General features: G+C 46.1%; 1 protein-coding gene across 18 annotated transcripts in view; it reads left to right on the top strand.

Moving 5' to 3' along the window:
* CAMK2B (calcium/calmodulin dependent protein kinase II beta) overlaps positions 1–14,067 on the top strand; it is a 200,017-nt gene extending 185,950 nt beyond the window's left edge. For 10 of the 18 annotated variants that reach the window (XM_035139078.2, XM_035139077.2, XM_035139083.2 and 7 more), the window contains 5 exons: positions 1,024–1,152; positions 6,016–6,091; positions 8,821–8,915; positions 11,442–11,676; positions 12,329–14,067. In XM_035139078.2, coding sequence (XP_034994969.2) covers positions 1,024–1,152; positions 6,016–6,091; positions 8,821–8,915; positions 11,442–11,674 — 533 coding nt within the window. In that variant the 3' untranslated portion in view covers positions 11,675–11,676; positions 12,329–14,067. The remainder of the gene's footprint in view (positions 1–1,023; positions 1,153–6,015; positions 6,092–8,820; positions 8,916–11,441; positions 11,677–12,328) is intronic. The other 8 variants (XM_035139094.2, XM_060283084.1, XM_035139095.2 and 5 more) reach the window with 1 other exon arrangement.
* The last annotated feature ends 6,852 nt before the right edge of the window (positions 14,068–20,919 follow it).

Here is a 20,919-nt window from a genome sequence, read left to right as displayed (position 1 = left end):
GACCATTTGCTATGCTGACAGGGGTTGATGGGAACTCAAATCCAACATTTGGAGTACCACGTGTTCTCCATTCCTGATCTAGAGCAGCCCGCTGCTCATTAAAGGCAACCAAAAGCTAGAGAATCCTCAACAGATGCTGGTCTGTTTGAAGATGCCTATCACAGCAGAATTCACTATCCCTCTAGTTAATTTATTCCATTGTTGAACTGCTCTCACCTGTTGAGAAGTTTCTGCTAATGTCCAGTTGAAATCTGTTCTCCTGCAACTGAACCCCTTAGGTCTAGTCCAGGCATCCCCAAACTGTGGCCCTCCAGATGTTTTGGCCTACAACTCCCATGATCCCTAGCCAACAGGACCAGTGGTTAGGGATGATGGGAATTGTAGTCCAAAACATCTGGAGGGCCGAAGTTTGGGGGTGCCTGGTCTAGTCCTGCCTTCTGGGGCAGCAGAGAATAAGTATTTGCCCTTTTCTGTGTGACAGCCCTTCCAAGTATTTGAAGAGTGCTATCTTGGAAGAACTGACTTTACCTGCTTTTACTGAATGCTCTTGGCTCCCCCTGACCATGTGGAGGCTATGCACAAGCTCAGACCACCTTACAAAAATCTTGCAGCAAGCTCTGTACAAAGAGCTTGCAGATTCGGTTTGTTCTATGCAAATAAAGTGTGATACACAACAAGGTTCTCACCTTACCAATCATGGCTGGTTTCAGCAAAACAAAGAATGGTCCCTAATTCAGACATAATTCTAGGCCAGGGATTATGGTTGCACGGAGAGGAGCAAAACAGATAGCTGTGTTCACAGTAAACCACAAAATAATGTGAGCTACTCTTTAGAAGGTGCCATTGCCTTCTTCGTTGGTTAGACTACAATAGGAGACACTGTTCACCTTGAATTCTTTCTTAGTCGCCCTCCTTTATCTGATCCCTTTCTTTCCCTTGTTTTTCTAGTCCTTCTCCACTCTCCCATTCATTCTTGTTTTATTATTATTCTCTCCGTGCCTTCTTTCATCTGTCTCACACCAGCTGCCAAGTTGTCTGATATTCTAAGCATGGTGAAACGGGGCTCTGGAGCCCCAGAAGCTGAGGGGCCACAGCCAGCTGTCACCCAGCTTTTCCCAATTCCACTCATCCCAAATCCTCTGCCTTCGGATCGTAAGTAGCATGGTTTCGTGGCCTGCAGCTGTGAGCCCCACTTGGTTCTGTTCAGACCCCAGGGAAGATTCTGTTCTCTTTATTACACACTAGGTGTGAAATTAAATAGCCTAATGGGTATTGCTGCATGGCTTCACATGAAAACACTTCGCTTCAGTGGGCGAATAGCTACACTTGTGTGAATGCAGGCTAACATAGAAAGTGCATTAAGTGCATGGCACAAGCTGAAAATCAAGGTTGCATTGTGGGAGAAGCATTGTGTTTAAAGCCTGGGACATTGCAGATACTGATTTACGATGCTCTTGCTGTGTGTTTAAACAAATATGGGCATGGGACTGGGCATTTCCCCTCTATCTTTCCTCCCAGAGGTCCAAACACTGCAGTTGTTCTCCTCTCCATCCAGTTGGAGGCATGTTGTTTAAAGAAAAGTTCAGGCTAGAGCGGGCATCCCCAAACTGCGGCCCTCCAGATGTTTTGGCCTACAACTCCCATGATCCCTAGCTAACAGGACCAGTGGTCGGGGAAGATGGGAATTGTAGTCCAAAACATCTGGAGGGCCGAAGTTTGGGGATGCCTGGGCTAGAGGGTACACTAGGGAGCACATTCTACTTCCTCCTTAAAGCTAGTCTGTCTTCTGCCTCAAGGGGATAGTCGCAGGTTCAGTCACAGTCACAGTCCTGATAAATATGGGAATCAAACTGGGTAGTGTGAGGTCTTAGTTTAAGACCACTAGTAAAGCCATGTGGCGATTGGGAAAAGCCAAATGAAAGCCATACTTTGGGAATTGTGTGGTCTGATATTCTGATCTTAGGCCTGTTCTCCTGTTCTCTGGCTATGTTAGCACATAGTGCTAAAACATGGTTTAGCATCACGAAGATGAGCTGCAGCAAGCCTCAGGCTCGCACGTCCCCCCCCTTCACCTGGGCTGGATTATGGCAAATGAATTACGTTTTCAAGGGTGGAATTCAGTTATAACGGAACACTTGAATGGCTCCCATAATGCATGTTTTCTCAGAAGTCTCATTTAGGGCTGGGTGATATCTGCTTTCCAACATCGTAATATACCGCCAGCTAATACAGGATTACGGTATAATATGGCATAAACTACATGATATGACAGTATACTAAGATGTCAGGAAGTTGGTGGGGAGGAAGAAGGCAGTTGCTAGCCATGTAGACAATTAGCGCTCACCGGGTGCAGCTTCTGCCTCTTCCGGTTGAGGCTGGGCGAGCAAAGTGGCTGCCTCCTCCAGCTCCCGCCCACCCGTGCTAAGGCGCCTAAGGCAGCCCCACAAAATGTTCTGTTTGCGCGGCCGGCCCACCCGCCTATAATAGCAGTGAACAAAAAAAATCAACAAGAAAATTATATTCGTTTAAAAAAGTATACAAACTGCATTACCAGAAATAGGTTCTGGCTGATCAGGTCTTATCCAAAGTAGCACACCTACAGAGGATGTTTTGTTCTTGCTGCTGTAGCATCAAGCGCTGAAAATGCACAGCTTTTTTTTGCTGCACCTAGTAGCAGCTGCAGGGGAGATGCAGAAAAAGTGGCTTCTTTTCTCCACGGGATTGTGAGTCACAAGGTCGCATGCCATCTCTCTCTCCGGCCTGAACTTTCTTTCCCCTGCTGAAAACCTGGGAGTCCCTGGCAGCGGTGTTGGTTTACAGGGATGAATAACAGCTTGGCACATTTGCAGCTGGAGGGAGACACCAGCAAACGTGAGCTGAGATGCCACACCATTAGTGCTAGGACAGGGCATTAGGGAGAGCACTCATTTCAAAGCAGAAGCAGGCATGACTGGCAAGCTCACAGGTAAGAACCCCCCCCCCCGGGAGACTAGGTTTATCTTCAAGGAGGAATGTGTAGCTGGATAGGGTCAGGATAGTACTGTCTTTCATTGCTTGCTGGTTTCTTTAAGGCTTAGTGCATATTTTCAACCTGGGCTAGTCTTACCATTAGGGCAGCTGATTTTTTACTGCCAGGCAGTGGCGCTTGTGAGATGTTCTGCCTCAGCTGCCAAAATAACTTGGCTGGCCTTGAGGACCATCCAACTTGATGAGAGGTGGGGGGGCAGCATTTCTGCTCCATTTCATCCAGTAAAATAGTTTCAACAAAATATTTGTGATCACTTCACGTGAATGAATTGTCCATTTACATGTTTTGCTTTAAACTGTGCTTCTCTAGAATAGGAGTTCTCCTCCCTCTTTCCCAGAGCCACCCTGTGCATGTCTACTTGGAAGTAAGTCCCTCTGTGTTGAATACAGCTTCCTCCCAGATAAATGTGCACAGAATTGCAAGCTAAATTCATTTTTCTGTGGGGATGAATCATTCTAATCCATACATTGGTGATTATGGGTGCAAAAGTGGGCAGGATAGGATATGGTTTTACTATGGAGGGGGAAAGCACTGTTTCATACATGCACATTTTTATGGAATACAGAGGGATGCAAACAAACAGACAATACAGAGGGATGCAAACAAACGTAATTTTATTAATCTAGATTTTCAAGATACCCTACAAAAGAGAACCATAAAACAAATATAGAACAGATCAAAAATATCAGAAGCAAAAGCAACAGTAAAAATACAAAAAGCAGTAGATATAAAATCAGGTAACATCATGGGCAATCTTTTTTTATGTCTAAAAGGTAGCCACATTTTAAGGAAGTTCATTAGTGAGAGGAGCAGTCTGTCATGCTTTGAACATAGTGGGGGCAATTTTGCAGTTGCAATTAATAGATTAACCCCAAAGTCTGTATAATTACTCCACCGGGTTTGTGCCTAGAATATATTATGGGACGTCTGTTAGATGATTCATTACTTTTTCTTTTCTTTTAAAAAGGTAAATGCAGCTGAGGGGAGCAAGTCAGAATGGGACTCCAATGCTGGGGGAAGGGAAGGGTTAAGCTTTCCCCTTTGCAGCTTTCTCCAGGTTTAAACCCCCCCCCTTTAAAAAGCAACTCTATTTGCCCTATGGAAACCTATATAGTCAGTTGTGGGAAAGGGCCTGCTCTCATTTCTCACTATAGTGTTATATATTCAGTGATGCCTTTGCAGAAAGTGCTCCTGCAAGTTGGGACACCAGATTTTTGCTGGCACCTCTTATAAGCACGTATCAGCTGCTTGTGAGAGTTGATTTACTATTCAGAAAAGAATGGGGTATGGGGTATGGTGAAGAGGGCTGCAATAGGGGGGTGTGTGTGTGTGTGTGTGTGTGTGTGTGTGTGTGTGTTTGTGTGTTTGCACATGCACATGTGAGTGGAGCAAAAACCAGGTGCCCAGGTGTAAGTACTTTCCACTATGGCAGATCCACCATTGGACACGACCCAAACATAACAGATTTACTTTAAAGCCAAACCACTTAGAAGCTTGTTTCATGTTCCCTGAAAGAATCCCCTCAATAAATGCGCAGTATAAGCATGGACGTACAAGTAGCCCCTGCATGCCTAAGAATCAGGAGTGTTCACAAAGCAAAGGATCGGCCCAAGTAAACTCAAATATTCAAGAACAACTAACTGATACCTTCCCATTTGCTCATTTGCATGCATATCATCTTCTGTCATGCACACGTTTGAGAAACATGAGCTAAAGATTAACATTAGCTCAGGCGGGGGAATCGTCCTGAGCCACCTTGGGTAAAAGTGGCAAGTTTGCCTTTGTACTATGCCTGTGGGGGAGAGGAACCCAGATCAAAGGCAAGACTATGTCGGTAGATGAAATTTAAAATGAACAAGAGAGGAGGATGTCAGCAGTATAATTATACCTTGAAAGAGAGGCATTTAGGGGACCAATAACACAGAGGCCTGGTCCATGAGCTTTCTTGGATCAGTTTTGCTGCAAGCTGGGGAAACACAGGAGATCTAGGGTGAGTCAGAAGAGTTGTGTGAAGATGGAAGTTTGATTGAAGCATTCGATTCTAAAGCATTTACGTGCTTTAGAAAAGGGAGTCAAGCGTCTGTTTCCGCAGACCATTAACATGCTTGGCAAGCCATCTTTGTAGCTTGAGATTCTCCAGGTCTGCTAGTCTTCCTATGCAGCTCTCCTTTGTAATTCCTTGCCCAGTCATACATATGGGTTCTACACCTATTCAAACTTTCTAGAGGCTAGAATTTAGAAGGGCTTCCCACCTCCACCCTCATGGGTGCCCACTTCCCAACTTCCCACTCAGTTCTGTTAATGGGAGTCTAGGATCCAAGTGGGTGAGGATTGGGGGTTACGTCAGGCACAGCAGGCGCGAGTGGAATGGATTCTCCAGGCCCCAGGAGGGCACAAGTTTCCAAATACTTCTGCTCCCAAGAGATGGCCTTGGCCAGGCCACTGACACCATCTCTGCCACTTGGGTACTGCATTATTCATAGAGCTTGCTCTAACTGGGTCGCTTGGGTGCCTTGCAAATTCCTGCATCTCTCCAGATCTCCTCCTATATGTTCTGGTTACAGAGGTACTTGGCGGTTTTAGTCTGCATCATTGTGGGAGAATCGTGGGCAGTTTCAGGACGGAAGGAAAGTAATACTTTTGCTGTAGCGTGTTTGCGGTGAATAAGGGATGTAATATTGCCCTGCTGAAAGCTATCAGTATTTTCTGGTTTCCTAAGAGTGAGCCTAGATCTGCACTGTGTCACTCTTTCTTACCACATGTGCTTGGCCATTTGCATTCTGTTCTTTCAACGTATGGTACTCTGCATATGTCATGTAAGCCACCTTACAAGATCTCACCAGAACAAAGGAAAGGAGACTTAAGGCTGTTAGTTTTCTGCTAGGGCCTTGGGACCTACAGGGAATCTACTCTCACTGACGTTGTGTATGTCTCCTCTTCCTTCCTTCTCCTCTCTCTCTCTCTTCGGATCTTTCCTCCACTTGTAGCCCGCAAGCAGGAAATCATAAAGATTACAGAGCAGCTGATTGAGGCTGTGAACAATGGGGACTTCGAGGCATATGCGTAAGTAGACGGGATGTTGGGTCTCACTAAAATACTGGGCTCAGAACCCAGTTTTACATGTCTTTGCATTCATTAATGTATACAGGGCCCTTCATCTGCAAATTTCATCTGGTCACTATGCCACTTGTTATTTTAAATCAGGGGTGGGGGAACCTAGAATCAAAGAATCATAGAGTTGGAAGGGTCCTCTAGGATCATCTAGTCCAACCTCCTGCATTGCAGGAATGTGATGCTTGAACTCACAACCCTGAGATTAAATCTCTACCACCTGTGCTATCCCAGAGCTACCTGTAGACTTCCAAATGTTGCCACAGGAGGAAGTGCCATATATTTCATGCCCCCACCAGGAATCTTTAGGGGGGGGGTGGAGTTTGCCGACTGGTTTTTGAACAGGTCTGTCTTCTTCATGCAAAATAAAGGTAGCTGTAGATTTTAAGGTGAGGTTCTCCCATTCATTACCCAATAGCCATAGGAAACACATTTGTGAGAACATCGCATTTTCTCTGAATAATGGCAGTTGGGCTTGTCCTGGGGGATATGTTCCTCTCACTCTTGTCATTCAGGAATATGATTAGCCATTATCTCACTGTGTCAACCAGTGATGCTCCCGATAAATAGCCTCATTTATTTTACATTTTACACTTATATCTTGTCTTTCTTCCACCATGGAACCCAAAGGAGCTGTGCTACATGTGGTCCCCAGGCAGTCTCCCCCATCCAGGCACTGACCAGACCCGGATTAGCTTAGCTTCAGCAAGGTGGTGGCCTCGTGTGACTTTAGCCCATATCCTGGGGCTAAATGAGGACGCTCTCCAACAAATTTCACTTGTAGTTACTGCCTTTTTAAAACCTCCCTCACAATTGCCTTTATACCTGCCTCGCTGAACCACTCTGTGACTGGCATAGCCAAACAGTCTCATCTACATAGGAGTTAATGTTCGTAAAACTCTCTTGATTATTCCTTGTTGGGCTTCTGACTTTTCCTAATTGGAGTTTGAGTATCATAAGTCACTTGGATTGGTGACTTTCTGCACATTGATAAAATTGGTTCAGGTTTGAGTGGACCCAATCTAAAGGCACAAATTAGCCACCACTTCAAAGGATCTTGAGCTACAATCATATGAGCAAAGAGCAACTCAGCAGTACCTATTTTACTGTCAGGGAAGCACATTTTGACATCCATAATCAGTTTCTTGAGATGATGTAGCCCAGCAGTTTATTGGATCATATTTACTTGTTTATTTTGGATATTTATTTATCCAACTCCTTTCTCGGTTAGATAGATCTTTTCCTCTCTTGGTAGATGCATTCTATGGAACACAATAGCTCAGGCTTCCTTAGCTTTGATGGAAAATGAAAGAGATTTCTGGGTATATAGGCCTTTAGACCAGCTCTGAACATAAAGGTAGAACATAGCCATATTGCCTCTTAGCCACTGATAACCTTATCAGAATCAGAAGAATGTTTATTTGCATCAGCTACTAGACATAGCAATAAAATAAAATGTACTGAAGATAGAGGTAAAAACTTAACACTGGAAAATATATTTTGGGGGGTTTACATCAAATAATAGATCTTATTCTAACTGCCTCTACTAAAAACCTTGCAGTTTTTGCTATCACCTGATCTTCTTGATCTGCTAGAAGGACACAGTAACAATGGTTGAGCGACCCTGCATGGACAATAGTAGAGGGGCAATAACCTCGCTCCTCAAATCTTTATACAGTGGTACCCCGCAAGACGAACGCCTCGAGCAACAAAAAAATCATAAGACGAAAGCGTTTTGCGATTTTTTTGAAGACTTGCAAACCAAAGTAGTCTATGGCCGTGCTTCGCAAGACGAAGCAGCCTCGCGACGGGAAGGGAAGCGGGCCACTGCCGCTTACCTTTAGGACTCCGCCGTCGCGGCTGGGGGTGACGTCCACGGCTGCCGCTTCTGCCTCCTGCGGCAGCACGCCGCTCATGGCGGCCTCCGCGGTTCCGGGCTTGCCTCCTTGGCAGCTCCGGCCTTGCCCTCCTCAGCGGTCATGCCGGCTTCCGCGGCTCCTCCCCGGCAGGCTGTCGGGATTCAGCAGGAGCAGTAGCAGGGCTCGCCAGGTGGCCCTTAGCAACAGCGGCGGCACCTGAAGGAGCGGAGGCTGCGGTGGGAGGAGACCCCTGGCCCTCTTCCTGCTTCCCCCTCCCCAGAGCCTTAAAGACTTCCGACCGTGGCGGGTGAGTCGGCGCCTTTTTTTGGCGCTTCTTTTTGCTCATAGGAATGCATTAATTAAATTTCAATGCATTCCTATGGGAAACCGCGCTTCGCAAGACGAAATTTTCACAATACGAAACAACTCGTAGAACGAATTAATTTCGTCTTGCGAGGTACCACTGTAGAGAGCGCAAGCCAGAAGCACATGAGCCACTGACTCAATACTGCCATCTCCACAGGGACATAACATTTTTTTCCAGCGGGATTTTTCGAAATCGACCCTCAAGTCATACAGATAACTTAAGGGCTGATAACCTTATCCTCGCAGTGTTTCTCAACCAGTGTGCCTCCAGATGTTTTGGGACTACAACTCCCATCATTCCTGACCACTGGTCTTGCTAGCTAGGGATGATGGGAGTTGTAGTCCCAAAACATCTGGAGGCACACTGGTTGAGAAACACTGCTCCACTGGCAGTCTTATGCTGCCTCCATGTGGCACTGCTAGTAAGGCATCTCTCTGTGTTTCCTGCCTGTCTAGAAAAATATGCGATCCAGGCCTAACTTCGTTCGAACCAGAAGCCTTGGGCAACCTTGTTGAAGGGATGGACTTCCACAGATTTTATTTTGAAAACTGTAAGTATACCTTGTTGCATGTAAGATATGGGAGGGAGAAAGTCTTCCTGTCCACTGACAGGAGTTTTCCGCCAGGTTCTCTTCCCAGCTCAGGAACATAACTGCGTGAGAAATGACATTTGGCAGCTCCTTTGTCCTTGAAAGGTTCCTACTTCTTTACTTTTCCCTTCAACCAGCTTATATTGGTTGTGGGGACAGGTGACATGTGAGTGCTTGCTTGATTATTTGTTTATTTATAGAGGAAGTTTATAACCCGCTCTTCATCAAAGGGTGAATCCAGACTGTCACTATTTTGCAGGAGGGATTCAAGGGCACATTGGAACCTCAGGTTTGCACAATGAATTGAAGTTCTCTGTCACTCCGGTGCAAACAGAAGAGTTTCACATTAGGAATGTGATGGGAAAAGCACTGAAAAAGTGTGGAATTAATGAATGATTAACAGGAAGATGCATAAACGCCCTGCAAGCAAATCAGGATGAATGCTCATTAGTCTATAACTGTGCTATAAACAAATATGAAGGAATCCTCAGTAGAAACTGGCCCCAAGTCTGACTTGCACACAAGTTTTGTGAAAGCAAATCAGAACAAAGGCTGACTAAATAGGTTGTCTGGAGGAGCCCCACATCAATCACCGAGTGGGGAGACCATAAAAATGTATTAATACGTAACGAACCAATCTTAAACAAAATCAACTGATTGCCACAATAAATCAACATTTCATCACAGCAGTGCAAGAGCAAAACAAAAAACAAAAACCCTGCTCTAGTAAACTAACTCCTTAAGTCTCTTCCTATCCCTGGCTCTTTCCCAGGCAACCTGAGACTTCTTTGCCTTGCCTGTCTCTGCTCTGCCCTCTTCATACCACTGCTGTTTCTGGGAGACCAGAGGTGGTGGGGAGCTGGTCATAGCAGGAGGGAAGGATTCCTTGGCTTCCTCGGCAGCCTGAAGGCGTCATCTCTGCCTTTTGGCCCCACCTCCTATCCTGCCTCTGAGTCTGGATGGCTCTCTGCCACAGCCTCTTCCTGCTCCCTCTTCAGCTTCTGACCCCTCCTCCTCCCAATCTGCTCCCTCTTCTCCCTCTGACCACTCATCATGGTCCCACCACCAATCCCCTGGCTACTGCCTCCCACCACTCCTCTGCATCCATCCAGTCCATGGCACCCAGTGGCCTCAGTAAATGTCTTTACCAGCTTCTTAAAACCCATCAGGGTTGGCATCAACCAGGAATCTCTGAGGGGAGGGTGTTTCACAGTTGGGACGCTAATATAGAGAGCGCCCTCTCTCGTGGGTGCCACATACCACACCATCAACAAATGTTGCAGTGTTAAGAAGGTGTCTCCACTTGATCTCAAATGTTTGGGTTGGAGAAGTACTCTGGTTCATTCCCTGCCGTCTCCAGTTAAAGAGCTCAGGTAAGCAGGTGATGAGGAAACTCCTATCCCGCCTAAGACCCTGGGAAGCTGTTGCTGGTCTGCACAGGCAATACTCAGCTAGATGCAGTAGCAGCAATTGTGAGGGAGCTTGGCCTCCTGGCACAAGCTTTGCAGCTACTTACCTGGATAGGGTTGGAGCAGGGTTGGTATGGCAGTGATAAGGTCAGGGCTGTGCAGTTGCACCTGTGGTTGTGCCGCCACCAACTTGTTCACCAATTCTCATAGTGTCTTCCCAGGTGTGCCAGCCTAATTCCTTCCTACTCAGCTGAACAGAACACAAACCCTTACCTTCTGAACAAAATAAAAAAATCATTCCAGTAACACCTTAGAGACCAACTAAGTTTGTCCTAGGTACAGTGGTGCCTCGCTTAACGAATGCCCTGCTTAACGAAATTTCCGCTTAACGAAAGGATTTTTCAAGCGGAGGTTGCCTCGCTAGATGAATTCGTTTTATGAAAAAATTGTCTAGTGAATTGCGGTTTCCCATAGGAATGCATTGAAATTCAATTAATGTGTTCCACGGGCAAAAAAAAAAATCAAAAAAAATCAATGCATTCCTATGGGATTCGCTAGACGAATTTTTCGTTATAAGAAAAGACCCGTGGAACGAATTAAATTCGTCTAGCGAGGCACCACTGTACGAGCTTTCGTGTGCATGCACACTTCTTCAGATACACTGAAACAGAAGTCAACAGACCCTTATGAAGAGTGAGGACAAAGTAATCTAGTAATCAACAAGCAAGTTGCCTCAGGGGTTGTGTTTTCCTTGAAAAAGGGTGGGGGGGAGGGAGGGAATGAACCTGCTTTAACTGACGTATAATTTCCTCTCCATCCATCCGGACACACTACCATATCCTTTGCTCCTTGCCTGCGTCCATATCTGAAACTGTTGTCTGGTTCCAGAGCAGGGGTGGGAGCCATCACTCAGTGACAGCGTTGAGTTCTTATTTAACATAATTCAGGGTTACCCACTTCGTCTGTTAGCGCACAACAGCATAGGGGAAGGAAAGTAACTGTAAGCATGAGCGTCCGCCCCTCTGCGACAAGCACATCCCCACAGACTCACTCTAGTTTCCTGTTCCTGCCCTTCCAGTGTTATCTAAGAACAACAAGCCCATTCACACAACCATCCTGAACCCTCACGTGCACGTCATTGGGGAAGATGCAGCCTGCATTGCCTACATCCGCCTGACGCAGTACATTGATGGGCAGGGCCGCCCTCGCACTTGCCAGTCGGAGGAGACCCGCGTCTGGCACCGCCGCGATGGCAAGTGGCAGAATGTCCACTTCCACTGCTCGGGAGCACCTGTGGCACCACTCCAGTGAAGGTAAGACCAAGGCAAAGATGGGGGGGGGGACACACACCATTCCCAGTGCTTTTCAGGAGACGACTCTCAGTGGTGGGTGGGGACAGAGGCTAAACTAGGTGGTGATGTGGTTAGAATAATAGAGTTGGAAGGTAGCCCCTAGGGGCATCTAGTCCAAACTGCTGCAATGTAGGGATCTCAACTAAAGCATCCCTGACAGGTGGCCATCCAACCTCTGCTTAGAAACCTCCAGGGAAGGACAGTGCTCCACCTCCCAGGGGAGTCAGTTCCACTGTCAAACAGCTCTTACCATCAGAAAGTCAGAATCTCTTTTCTTGTAACTTGAATCCATTGGTTCGGGTCCTACCCTATGGAGCAGCAAAAAAGAACTTTGCTCCATCTTCCATGTGACAGCCCTTGAGATATTTGAAGATGGTTCTGTACAGCAAACTACATTCCAGGTGCACAAATGTCAATAGATCTGCACACGCACGAACCTTTCCCTTTTATTTTTCATTCACCGAAGCAAGAAGCAGGATCAACAACAAGTTTAAGCCAGGCCAGAGTACTAAAGGAAGGCCCAGAGTCAGGCTCGGAAGTGGTATGGCCTGCAAAGGGGGAATAGTCTCTGGCAATCATTCACAGCATCTCTCTACCTGCTTGTGTCTTTCAGAGCTAATGCTGGATATTCTGGTTTCATCTCGAAGGAGACGGTGATTTGAGCTGAGCCGCTAGCCAGGAGCAGCGGTGACAAGCACGTGCCCGCATGCTCGTATCCCCCCCCTTCCCCATCCTCTCCTCTTTTCATTTCCAGTGCCTGTGTTTGCAGAAAAGAAAAGAAAAAACCCTAATCTAAAAAAAGGAAAAATATATATATATAAAAGGAAAAAAGGAAAAATCCAACCAGACTTGATTCTAAATAAATAAATCAGCAAACCCAGCCGAACCAACCCAGCTGTCCGACTCGCAGCGTGGCCACACTGCGCCTCCCAAATCCCCACCAACTCCATTTCTTTGTGTCCGTCCGTCCGGCTGTTCAGGTGACCAGGTGTTGCAATGAAAAATGTCTCAACTTCAAACAAAACAAAACAAAACAAAAAAGGCTCCACCTCCCTGTGTCGACCCCAGTGTTGAACGGTGTTAGTTTGTTAGGTGAAATATATATAAATATAAATATATATATATATAAAAACAAAAAACCCAGAAAAAACTTTTACAGTATTTGCATTCTCTGCCAAAGCATGGGCCTTCTCCAGTGGTCGTGTTCGCGCTTGGAAGTCTGTGACCTGTGTTACCGTTTGTTTTTGCGGAGGATGCTCTTTCCGAGCTCTCGGGCTGACCGTTTCTTTTCTCCTCTAGCTGTGGTTGTGGATTATGATGATGATGATTATAATTATTCAGACTCTTTATTTATTTTGTTCTTTTTTCGGCTAGAAGGTGACCCTTTCTGGGGTGGGGGGGGTGGAGGGTGGGGCTTTGTTTCCTGGGCCCCTCCCATGCTAACCCAGAGCCAGCGATTACCCGGCGGCAGTTGGCTGTGGCCAGGCTGACAGATTCTTCACGCGAAGGGTAACATAGCCTTAGAGATATAAAGAGGTCTCACTTGCAGGTTTTTTTGAATGTCTGGATTCTCATTGGCACTCACATTTCCCAAGCATCCCTGACCCCGACCTCTTGCCAAAGGGCTACCAACAGTTGTGTCGTCGTGCCTGTGCCCATGCCATGGCTTGCTTACAGTGGGGAAGGCCGCCCCGGCTTAATGGGGCTGGCTGGGACAGTCGGGACAGTTACAGATTAGGAGAGCTGGGGAGGAGGAAGGTTGACACCGCTGAACCTCATCCTCTTAACGGCTCTCAAAATTGGACTCCCTGCCCAACAGAAGGGAGCAGCGGGTACTTCCTTGGAAAGCATTTTGTCGGCTTTTGCTTTCTGAAAGTCCAGCCCAGCTTTCTCCTCTGTGTTTTTCCTTTGAGCAGAAACCCGTGTTGGTTTCAAAGAAGAAAAACAAACACAAAAGGGCTGGTTTGCTGCCTTAGCGGATCAGTTCTCAGGTTTTCCTCAGCCGCGAAGGAGGAGGGCTGGTCAGCTAAGCTTGCACTTGGCCGTTCCCTCGCTCCTTCCAGCTTGGTGAACTCACTCACCGAGAGCAAGAGCCTCCTGGCAACAAACTCTCTGCAAATTCCTCTAGCAGGGGAGAGGAAACCACTTCAGGCAGCTTCTGGAGCTGACTCTGCAGGCAGCCCTAAACAAGCCAAGCCAAAGGGGGAGCGGGTGATGCTCCGAATGGACCAAGCGCCCTAGTGGAGGAAGAAGGGGATGGAGTGGCTGTCTCTCTATGGGTCAGTGCAAGCAAAATGCTGTGGAGCTGCATCCATTACCAACCACAGCTCTGTTAGGTGTGCCCCCCCCTAACCTCGGCAAAAAAAGCAAGGTACAAACAATTGTCCTCTGCTTACTGTGGCGGGTAGCTGACATTTGCCGAGAGAGCTGGGTGATGTATGAAGTACAGGGATGTTTGTTCCTCTTAATGGCCCCCTCCCTCCTGCCCCCTTTCATATTCACAAAGGAGACAGGCACATACCCTGTTCAGCACCTCACTGCCCAAACGCTGTTCCTGCCTTTGGTTGATAGATTGGGGTGGGTTACATCCTTGGCCTTGGCCGAGGCTGCGAAATGGGGCGGTTTCCCACTTACTCCTCCTCCTCCTGCCTCTGCTCAGCATGCCATAAGCATATTTTGGATAGGTATGGAGTCGTCAATCAAACCACCGATTGCAGGGTGGACTCTGACCAGCCAGCAAAGTGGCATTGTTGGTTTCAGTTAAGTGATCGTTCAATCATCTCTCCAGAACCAGTGTATTGGGGTGGGGAGATGCAATAAAAGATGTTAAACATTGGGGTAGGGAATAATGATAGAGGAACTTGTGGCGGGGGTGCTTTAGAAATCCACACCTCCCTCTGCCACCACGTCAAATCAAGAGCTGTCGTATCTTCTTGGCGCTCTTCTTGTGTAGTATGCTGCTGGTTAGATAAATTGCAGGTAATATGGCTGCTTGTGAAAGGGGTGAGGAAGAATCTCATGCTGCAGTTCTGGCTGTAGTGGGAGGGTCTGAAACTTGTATTGTGGTGAAATAATCTGAGAAGGGCTCTTTTGCCACCTTTGATCTTACTCGTGCCACTTCCCACCTGGCCTTGATTCACCTCTACCCAATGGGGTGTCTCCATATCTAGTCTAAAAAGAGTTTCCTCAGACTGTTGGGTGAACCAGTCGTCGGGCGTATATCTAGATGAGGCCTAGGAGGCGCTGAAACAGTTATTTGTTGTTGTTGCAGAGATTGCTGCGTTTAGTAACTCAGCCTGGTCCCCATTAAAGGGTCTTACCAAATGCTGCAGAGAGGGTGCTAACGTAGAATAGAAATAACAGATTCTACCCAGGTGAATCTTTCTGGAGTGTAGAGTTTTAATTGCTAGAACACACTGCCTCTCATTCAAGGTTTGCAAAGTTTGGAAGCCTTTAATTGGGTATGCATATAAGAGCAGGAGCAGTGTCCTTGGATGAAAAAGGTTGCCCTTTTACACAGCTTGTATCTCGTCTCTAAAGGGACTTGTAGGCATTGCTAATGCAGGACTGCGATTCCTAAAGATCTGCAGGCTTGGCTGGCATGGGACCTACTGGCAGGCATTCTCAGTTCAGTCATGTTGGGAAGGCATTCCAGCTTCTGGAAAGGGTGGCGGTCCCTAGTGAAATGCAATTGCAAGATTTGCTGGCGGTGTTTGGACAGCCAAAGGATAGAAAATTCAAAAGTGAAACTTCTTCCGTTGATTATTGAAGCATGCCAATTTTTGCAGTCTCCCAGTCAGCAAACCATCATCTTGACGTTGCACAGGCATCAGTTACTTAGGTGAATTTATCTCAAAATGTTTAAATTGTGCAATTTCAGCATTATTGTGGGCTTGGTGTTGTTGTTTTTTAAAACCCCAAAGAGCAGGAAACACTCATGGATATGGGACGAGCATGAAGGTCAGTAGAAATATGGGGAAATAAACGTGGTGCTGGTGCAGAAACAGCTTTAGCCCAGTGTTGCTTTTGCTATCCTTTCAATGGGTTTGTGGGGGTTTGAAGCTCTGAATTAGGGCGTCAGCCACCCAGAAATCACACATTGTGATCCATTTGGATCATTCCTCACCCAGCTAAATAAGCAGGTCAGCACAGGAGGCTGGGCTTACCTTCATGCCAAAGCAACAAAGGTTGTTGTAAATGCTGACATTTTCAGGGCGATACTTCTTGCTACGCTTCCCATTTCCCTCCCACCAGTGTTGACCTCAGCAGCTGGAAGCATTGCACAATAAGGTAGAGGAAGATGCAGCATTTTGGATTTTTAGAACAGGTTAAAGACTTTTATGCCTTGCTATCGATGCTATTTTTCCACAAAATGAGGTGCCAGAACTCATGATGAGCACCTCCCTCGTTCTCTTAGAATGGCAAAGGTGCCCACCTGAGAGGTGCCAGAGCCGAGTTCCAGCTGGAAAAAAAAGCCCTGCTTGCCATTATTGCATTTCCATTAGCGTACAGTTAGAGGAAAGGCTTTCACACTAACATGGGAGCACAACCAATATTCTGCTCACGTGAATCAATGGGCAGCGAAACAAGTTGCCAAAGGAACTTAAAAGATTTCCTATCACTAGTATTTTTATAAGCTATTGGGTATATAATTGTGAGGTGGTGGTAAAATGAGGTTAATTAATCCAATTTTAGTGCTTAGGAATCACCCCATCCCGTAAATATCGTTAACAGCTCTCTTTTGATTCCTACATGCAGATAATCTCTGTATGGGCACAAACGATGTTTTAGTGGACTCTTTATGAATAGATGCCGTAGTTAGAAGCTCCGAAGAGCTTTGGGACAAGCAGGTCAGCACAAATTAGTCTTCCATTGTTACCATCCTACACCTGATTGATAATTCTTGAGTCAATGGCGGACAATTTTCTTTGGAAAAGCTTCCTCACCGAGCAGTCTGTTGGCTCCGCCACCAAGACCATATCCGTGTTTTACTTGGCAGAGGAGCCCAATGTTAAGCCAGGGACTGGGAGTGCAAATTCCTCTTTCAACCACAGTTTGTAACAAGAAGATTGCTACTTTGGCAGTGAATGGGGTAGTCCTCTCATGCAAAGGAGCCGGTCTTCCTGCTAGAAGCAACCTTAATGCAGGTGCATTACTGCTGAAAGCTTCCTGCAGCGTGTCTTTCAAAGAATAAAAGAAGTGCTCAGTTACCAGGCATATCTAAATCATCTTCCATCCAACACTCTCAAAGACACCAAACTAAAGATGTCCAATTTGTGTCTTCTCCACAAATCTTTCCAGTAGCATCTAACTAGGTCAGAGTGTTCTCCCCCTCCTGATTCCATTTCACTGGTTGCTGTTTGTCAAGGGCTTGGGAACACTGCAATGATGCTATGCCTTTCTCTAAGTAGGTGTTATCACACAGAACTGTGGGTTGGTGGTTGCACCACAGCATCCCATAATATCTAGCTGGGCCCTCAAAAATGTATTCTCGTTCATATTACGCCACCTTTGCGTCTACTTGACCATCAAACCTGTGTTTCCAATTCAGCTCGAGTCCACATTCACATATCAACATAATATGCTGACGATGCATGCAGTTGTAAACCTCAAGCTGAACTCAACAAAATTAAGAACTGTACAATTTAAAAGAAAAGGCTGCACAGCACTTAATTCAACAGTAATGTTCTGTGCACTTCACTTGGAGCCTATAGCTTTCTCATACTTGGGAATATATTATATTTTATACTGATATGTCATTTTATCAGATTGCTGCATTTTATCTCCCCACCCCAACCCGGCTTTCAAATGAATAGACGGTAAAGTTCCACACCTAAAACCCCTTCCCAGAAGGGTCAGGAAAACTCTGCTCATTTTAAGTGAAGCCCCCTGTGAAATGGGTTTCAGGATGATTCTCTCCTTAATAAGGAACTTATATATCTTAACATTGTTTAGGAGAAAAGGAGTTAGGTCAACAGAACGTAGCCAGGGTCAAAAAGGACTATACTAAAGGAGCGGAAGAATCTTGCTATTAAGCAGGATTGTCAGGGCTGATATCTCATGATAGTTGCACAGCAAGGCCAAGGAGGCAATGCCAGGATACCGAGGTTCCGTTGCACAGGATACTGAGAAGCTAATTGTGTGTGGCACAAGGGGAAGGGCTCAACACTTTCTGCAGCACTGCAGGCTGTCCTCTGCATGTATTGCACAGTGACCTGGTTTAGACAGAATGGGAACTCTGCGATTTCCATTATGCGAATGCACTGCGGTGAGACTCGGGGGCTTGGGCTCCCTCTCCCCTGTGCTCGAGAGGAGTGTGACAGCTGCTAGGTTTCCTTTTGAACCCGCTAGGTCTGTTGTTGATGTTGTTATGTCCAAACTTGGGGATCCGGGTTGATTCTAACTGGCTGGATTTATTTTAAAAAATAGGAAACCGAACCATAGTTTGATTCTGGTTTCATCTAGCCTCAGAAGAAACCACAGTTCCCCGAGGGGGAGAGTATGAGCATGAGGCTTGCCACAGTACATTCTCATTAACAGGAAGTCATGGTTTCCTGTTGCATCTGAACCAGGATATTTTTTCCACTATGAAGCAGCCCTGCTTGTTCTTTAGATGGAAGTGATCACCAGGGGGCGCTAAGGGAGTGCTATGAATACCCTGTGCCACATCTAACCATCAAATCATCCTCCCCTCTGTTAACTCACACCAGCAACCAGTCAGTTGCTAAAAACAGAGAAAATGCAAGCAACTTGTAAGAAAAGCAAGCTTCTCCTTTTGTGTGTGTAAAACAGTTTCAAATGCACCAGCAAGCTGGGCCTCACTTTGTATCTAAAGGTTGTAGATTGAGAAGACCTCCAATACGCTTCTGGTGTTGGCTGATCAATCTTTTCTTGAATGGAATACTGAAATACAAATTGAGAAACCTGGGCTGGTCTATATTTCATTCCACATAAACTGCCACTTAAGCGCAGCTCGTGCCCAATTACCCTTCCTCAGTTTTATTCACATGACAGCGTGCTGGTGTAATTTGAACCTGTCCTTTGCGATAGTAGATAATGGAATATAGATGACTTGTTGTAGAATGCATTTCTCTGTGCTTTCAGTTTTTATGGATAAACATGCCAGAGTCTGCAAGAGGGATTTGCTGTGCATTCCACTCGGAGCCCAGTGCAATATGCAGAGCTCTGCATTAGTCGAAGCCCCCCTTTATGACACCTGGAGTCACAGTGGCTCATGTGTTGAAGCTGCCTTAATTGCACACACTGTGGGAAGGAAGATCAAATTGGGTTGCCATGTGCAAAAGAAGATGGGGTATCGGAGTCTTTTCACAGTTGTGTAGATGAAGGGATTTTCAACAGGTGTAGTGTGTCATGCAAGGTACACACGCCTCTTCTACATGACTGTTAAAAGGTACAGAAGCCTAAGATGAGACATTTAAACCCTTTAGAATACAAGACCTTGTTGGCGCTGCTCTGCACTGCAGATATAATTTCAGGTTACATTTAGGATGAACTCGAGTTCCACACCTCAGTACTTGGCAAGTAGCTGTGAGCTTAATAAGAATTCCGTTTTTTACCCAGCTGGCAGTGAGCTATTTGAACTAGAGCCTATTGGATAAGGAAAATAAGAGTTTTTTTGTAGACTGCAGGGGAAAAAATGCATAAGATGCAGACATTTTTGTGGTAGAAGGCTGTGCCCCTGGAAAGGGAAGTTGAGGTTTGTAATTCTGTAGAAAACACTAGTAGAGCTAGGATTGTGTGGTGAAGCTTGCAATCACCTCTAGCAAACAGTACTTGGGGGTCAGAGCCTATTGCTAGTCCATGTGCATGTTACAAGGGGTTGGATTTGTGCCATTTCTACAATGCTCAGCTGTGCTTATTTTATGCTTGCATCCCAACTTTTCTGATGACCTTACTGCTCCTGACTGATTATGGGTGGTGTACAAAAGTTGAAAGTACCAAGTTCAATGAAACCTGCCTATCACCTGGGAGGAGGATGCTTAGCATCCCCGCCCTCCTGCCACAAAATACCACTCTGTTTAATCTCTAAGGTACCACTCTCAGCTTAAATCTCCACCACCTCCCTTCTTATTCCTATCTATGCTTGGCACGTTTCACTGATCTAAATGTTGTAGAGTCAGTACCTCTCGTTAGCACAAAACTTAATTCTCTATTCTATTGCTGTGTTCAGTCCATACGTCATCTGCATCCCCAAAAGGAAAGAACGAACTATGGCACACCTTAGTTTTCTCAGCAAAGAAAATGATATGCACTTTAAGAGAATGTCACCTATTGCATGCCTGTTTTCAGACATTCATTCTTAAGAAAGTAAACGTCTGTGGAAGGCACGAACTGTGCGATGTGCATGCAACGCAGAATCATCCCAGAGCTTTCCAGAATAAGCAAACTTGTTTTTAAAAGTCCTCAAAAGAGATCTCGGACAGCATGATGGCAGGAATGTCCCCCTGCTGGCCTTTGCAATTTTGCACATACTGATAGAAAACACCTTGAGTGCAGGATTCAGAGCCTAATGAACAGCTGCACATAAGGCGCTGCAAGCTTCAGTTGTAAGGGCAAGGAGCCATAATCTTCACTTGGAAAGGAGGTGTTTAAAGCATAGTGCCTTGTGGCTAGGCTGTGGTTCAGTGGTTAGACAAAGGTCATGCAAACCTTTTATGTAATGAACTGTCTTTGCACATTTGTTTCTTGATCCCTCTGGACCTACTAGGCCAAATCTGACAAACTGCTTGAGATCAATAGACACAGTCCTATATAGTACTGCTATCGAGGGCCCAGGTTGCCTTGTACAGTTGATAAGACTTAGATGTCTTCCAGGATATCTCTGCTATGATTATGAAGTAGTGAAGCAAGGATCATTGATTCATTCCATTGCTAAGAGGTAGGAGGGAGTGGGAAACTCCTCAGCGACTTAGAAACGCAGTGGATTCTGTCTTGGGTGGCGAGAAATACTATGGCATTCGAGCGTGGCCTTTGTCCAGGCCCTCCTACAAGGCCATCCCCATCGCTTCATGCAGGACTTTGCATGGCTATTGAATGTAAGGGCAACTGGACCAAGACAGAATGACTGAGCAGGGGGGGAGAATTGAAGGGGGGAGAGGGGGGGAGAAGAGGGAATGGGCAGTGGTGGGAGGGGGGGCTGTCCCACCAGCACTGACGCAGCATTGAAAGCACTTTATATTAAGA

The sequence above is a fragment of the Zootoca vivipara genome, chromosome 15 (assembly GCF_963506605.1).
Source record: "Zootoca vivipara chromosome 15, rZooViv1.1, whole genome shotgun sequence".
Taxonomy (NCBI): domain Eukaryota; kingdom Metazoa; phylum Chordata; class Lepidosauria; order Squamata; family Lacertidae; genus Zootoca; species Zootoca vivipara.
Note: the sequence above shows the minus strand (reverse complement) of the source record. Positions and strands in the feature narration are given on the sequence as shown.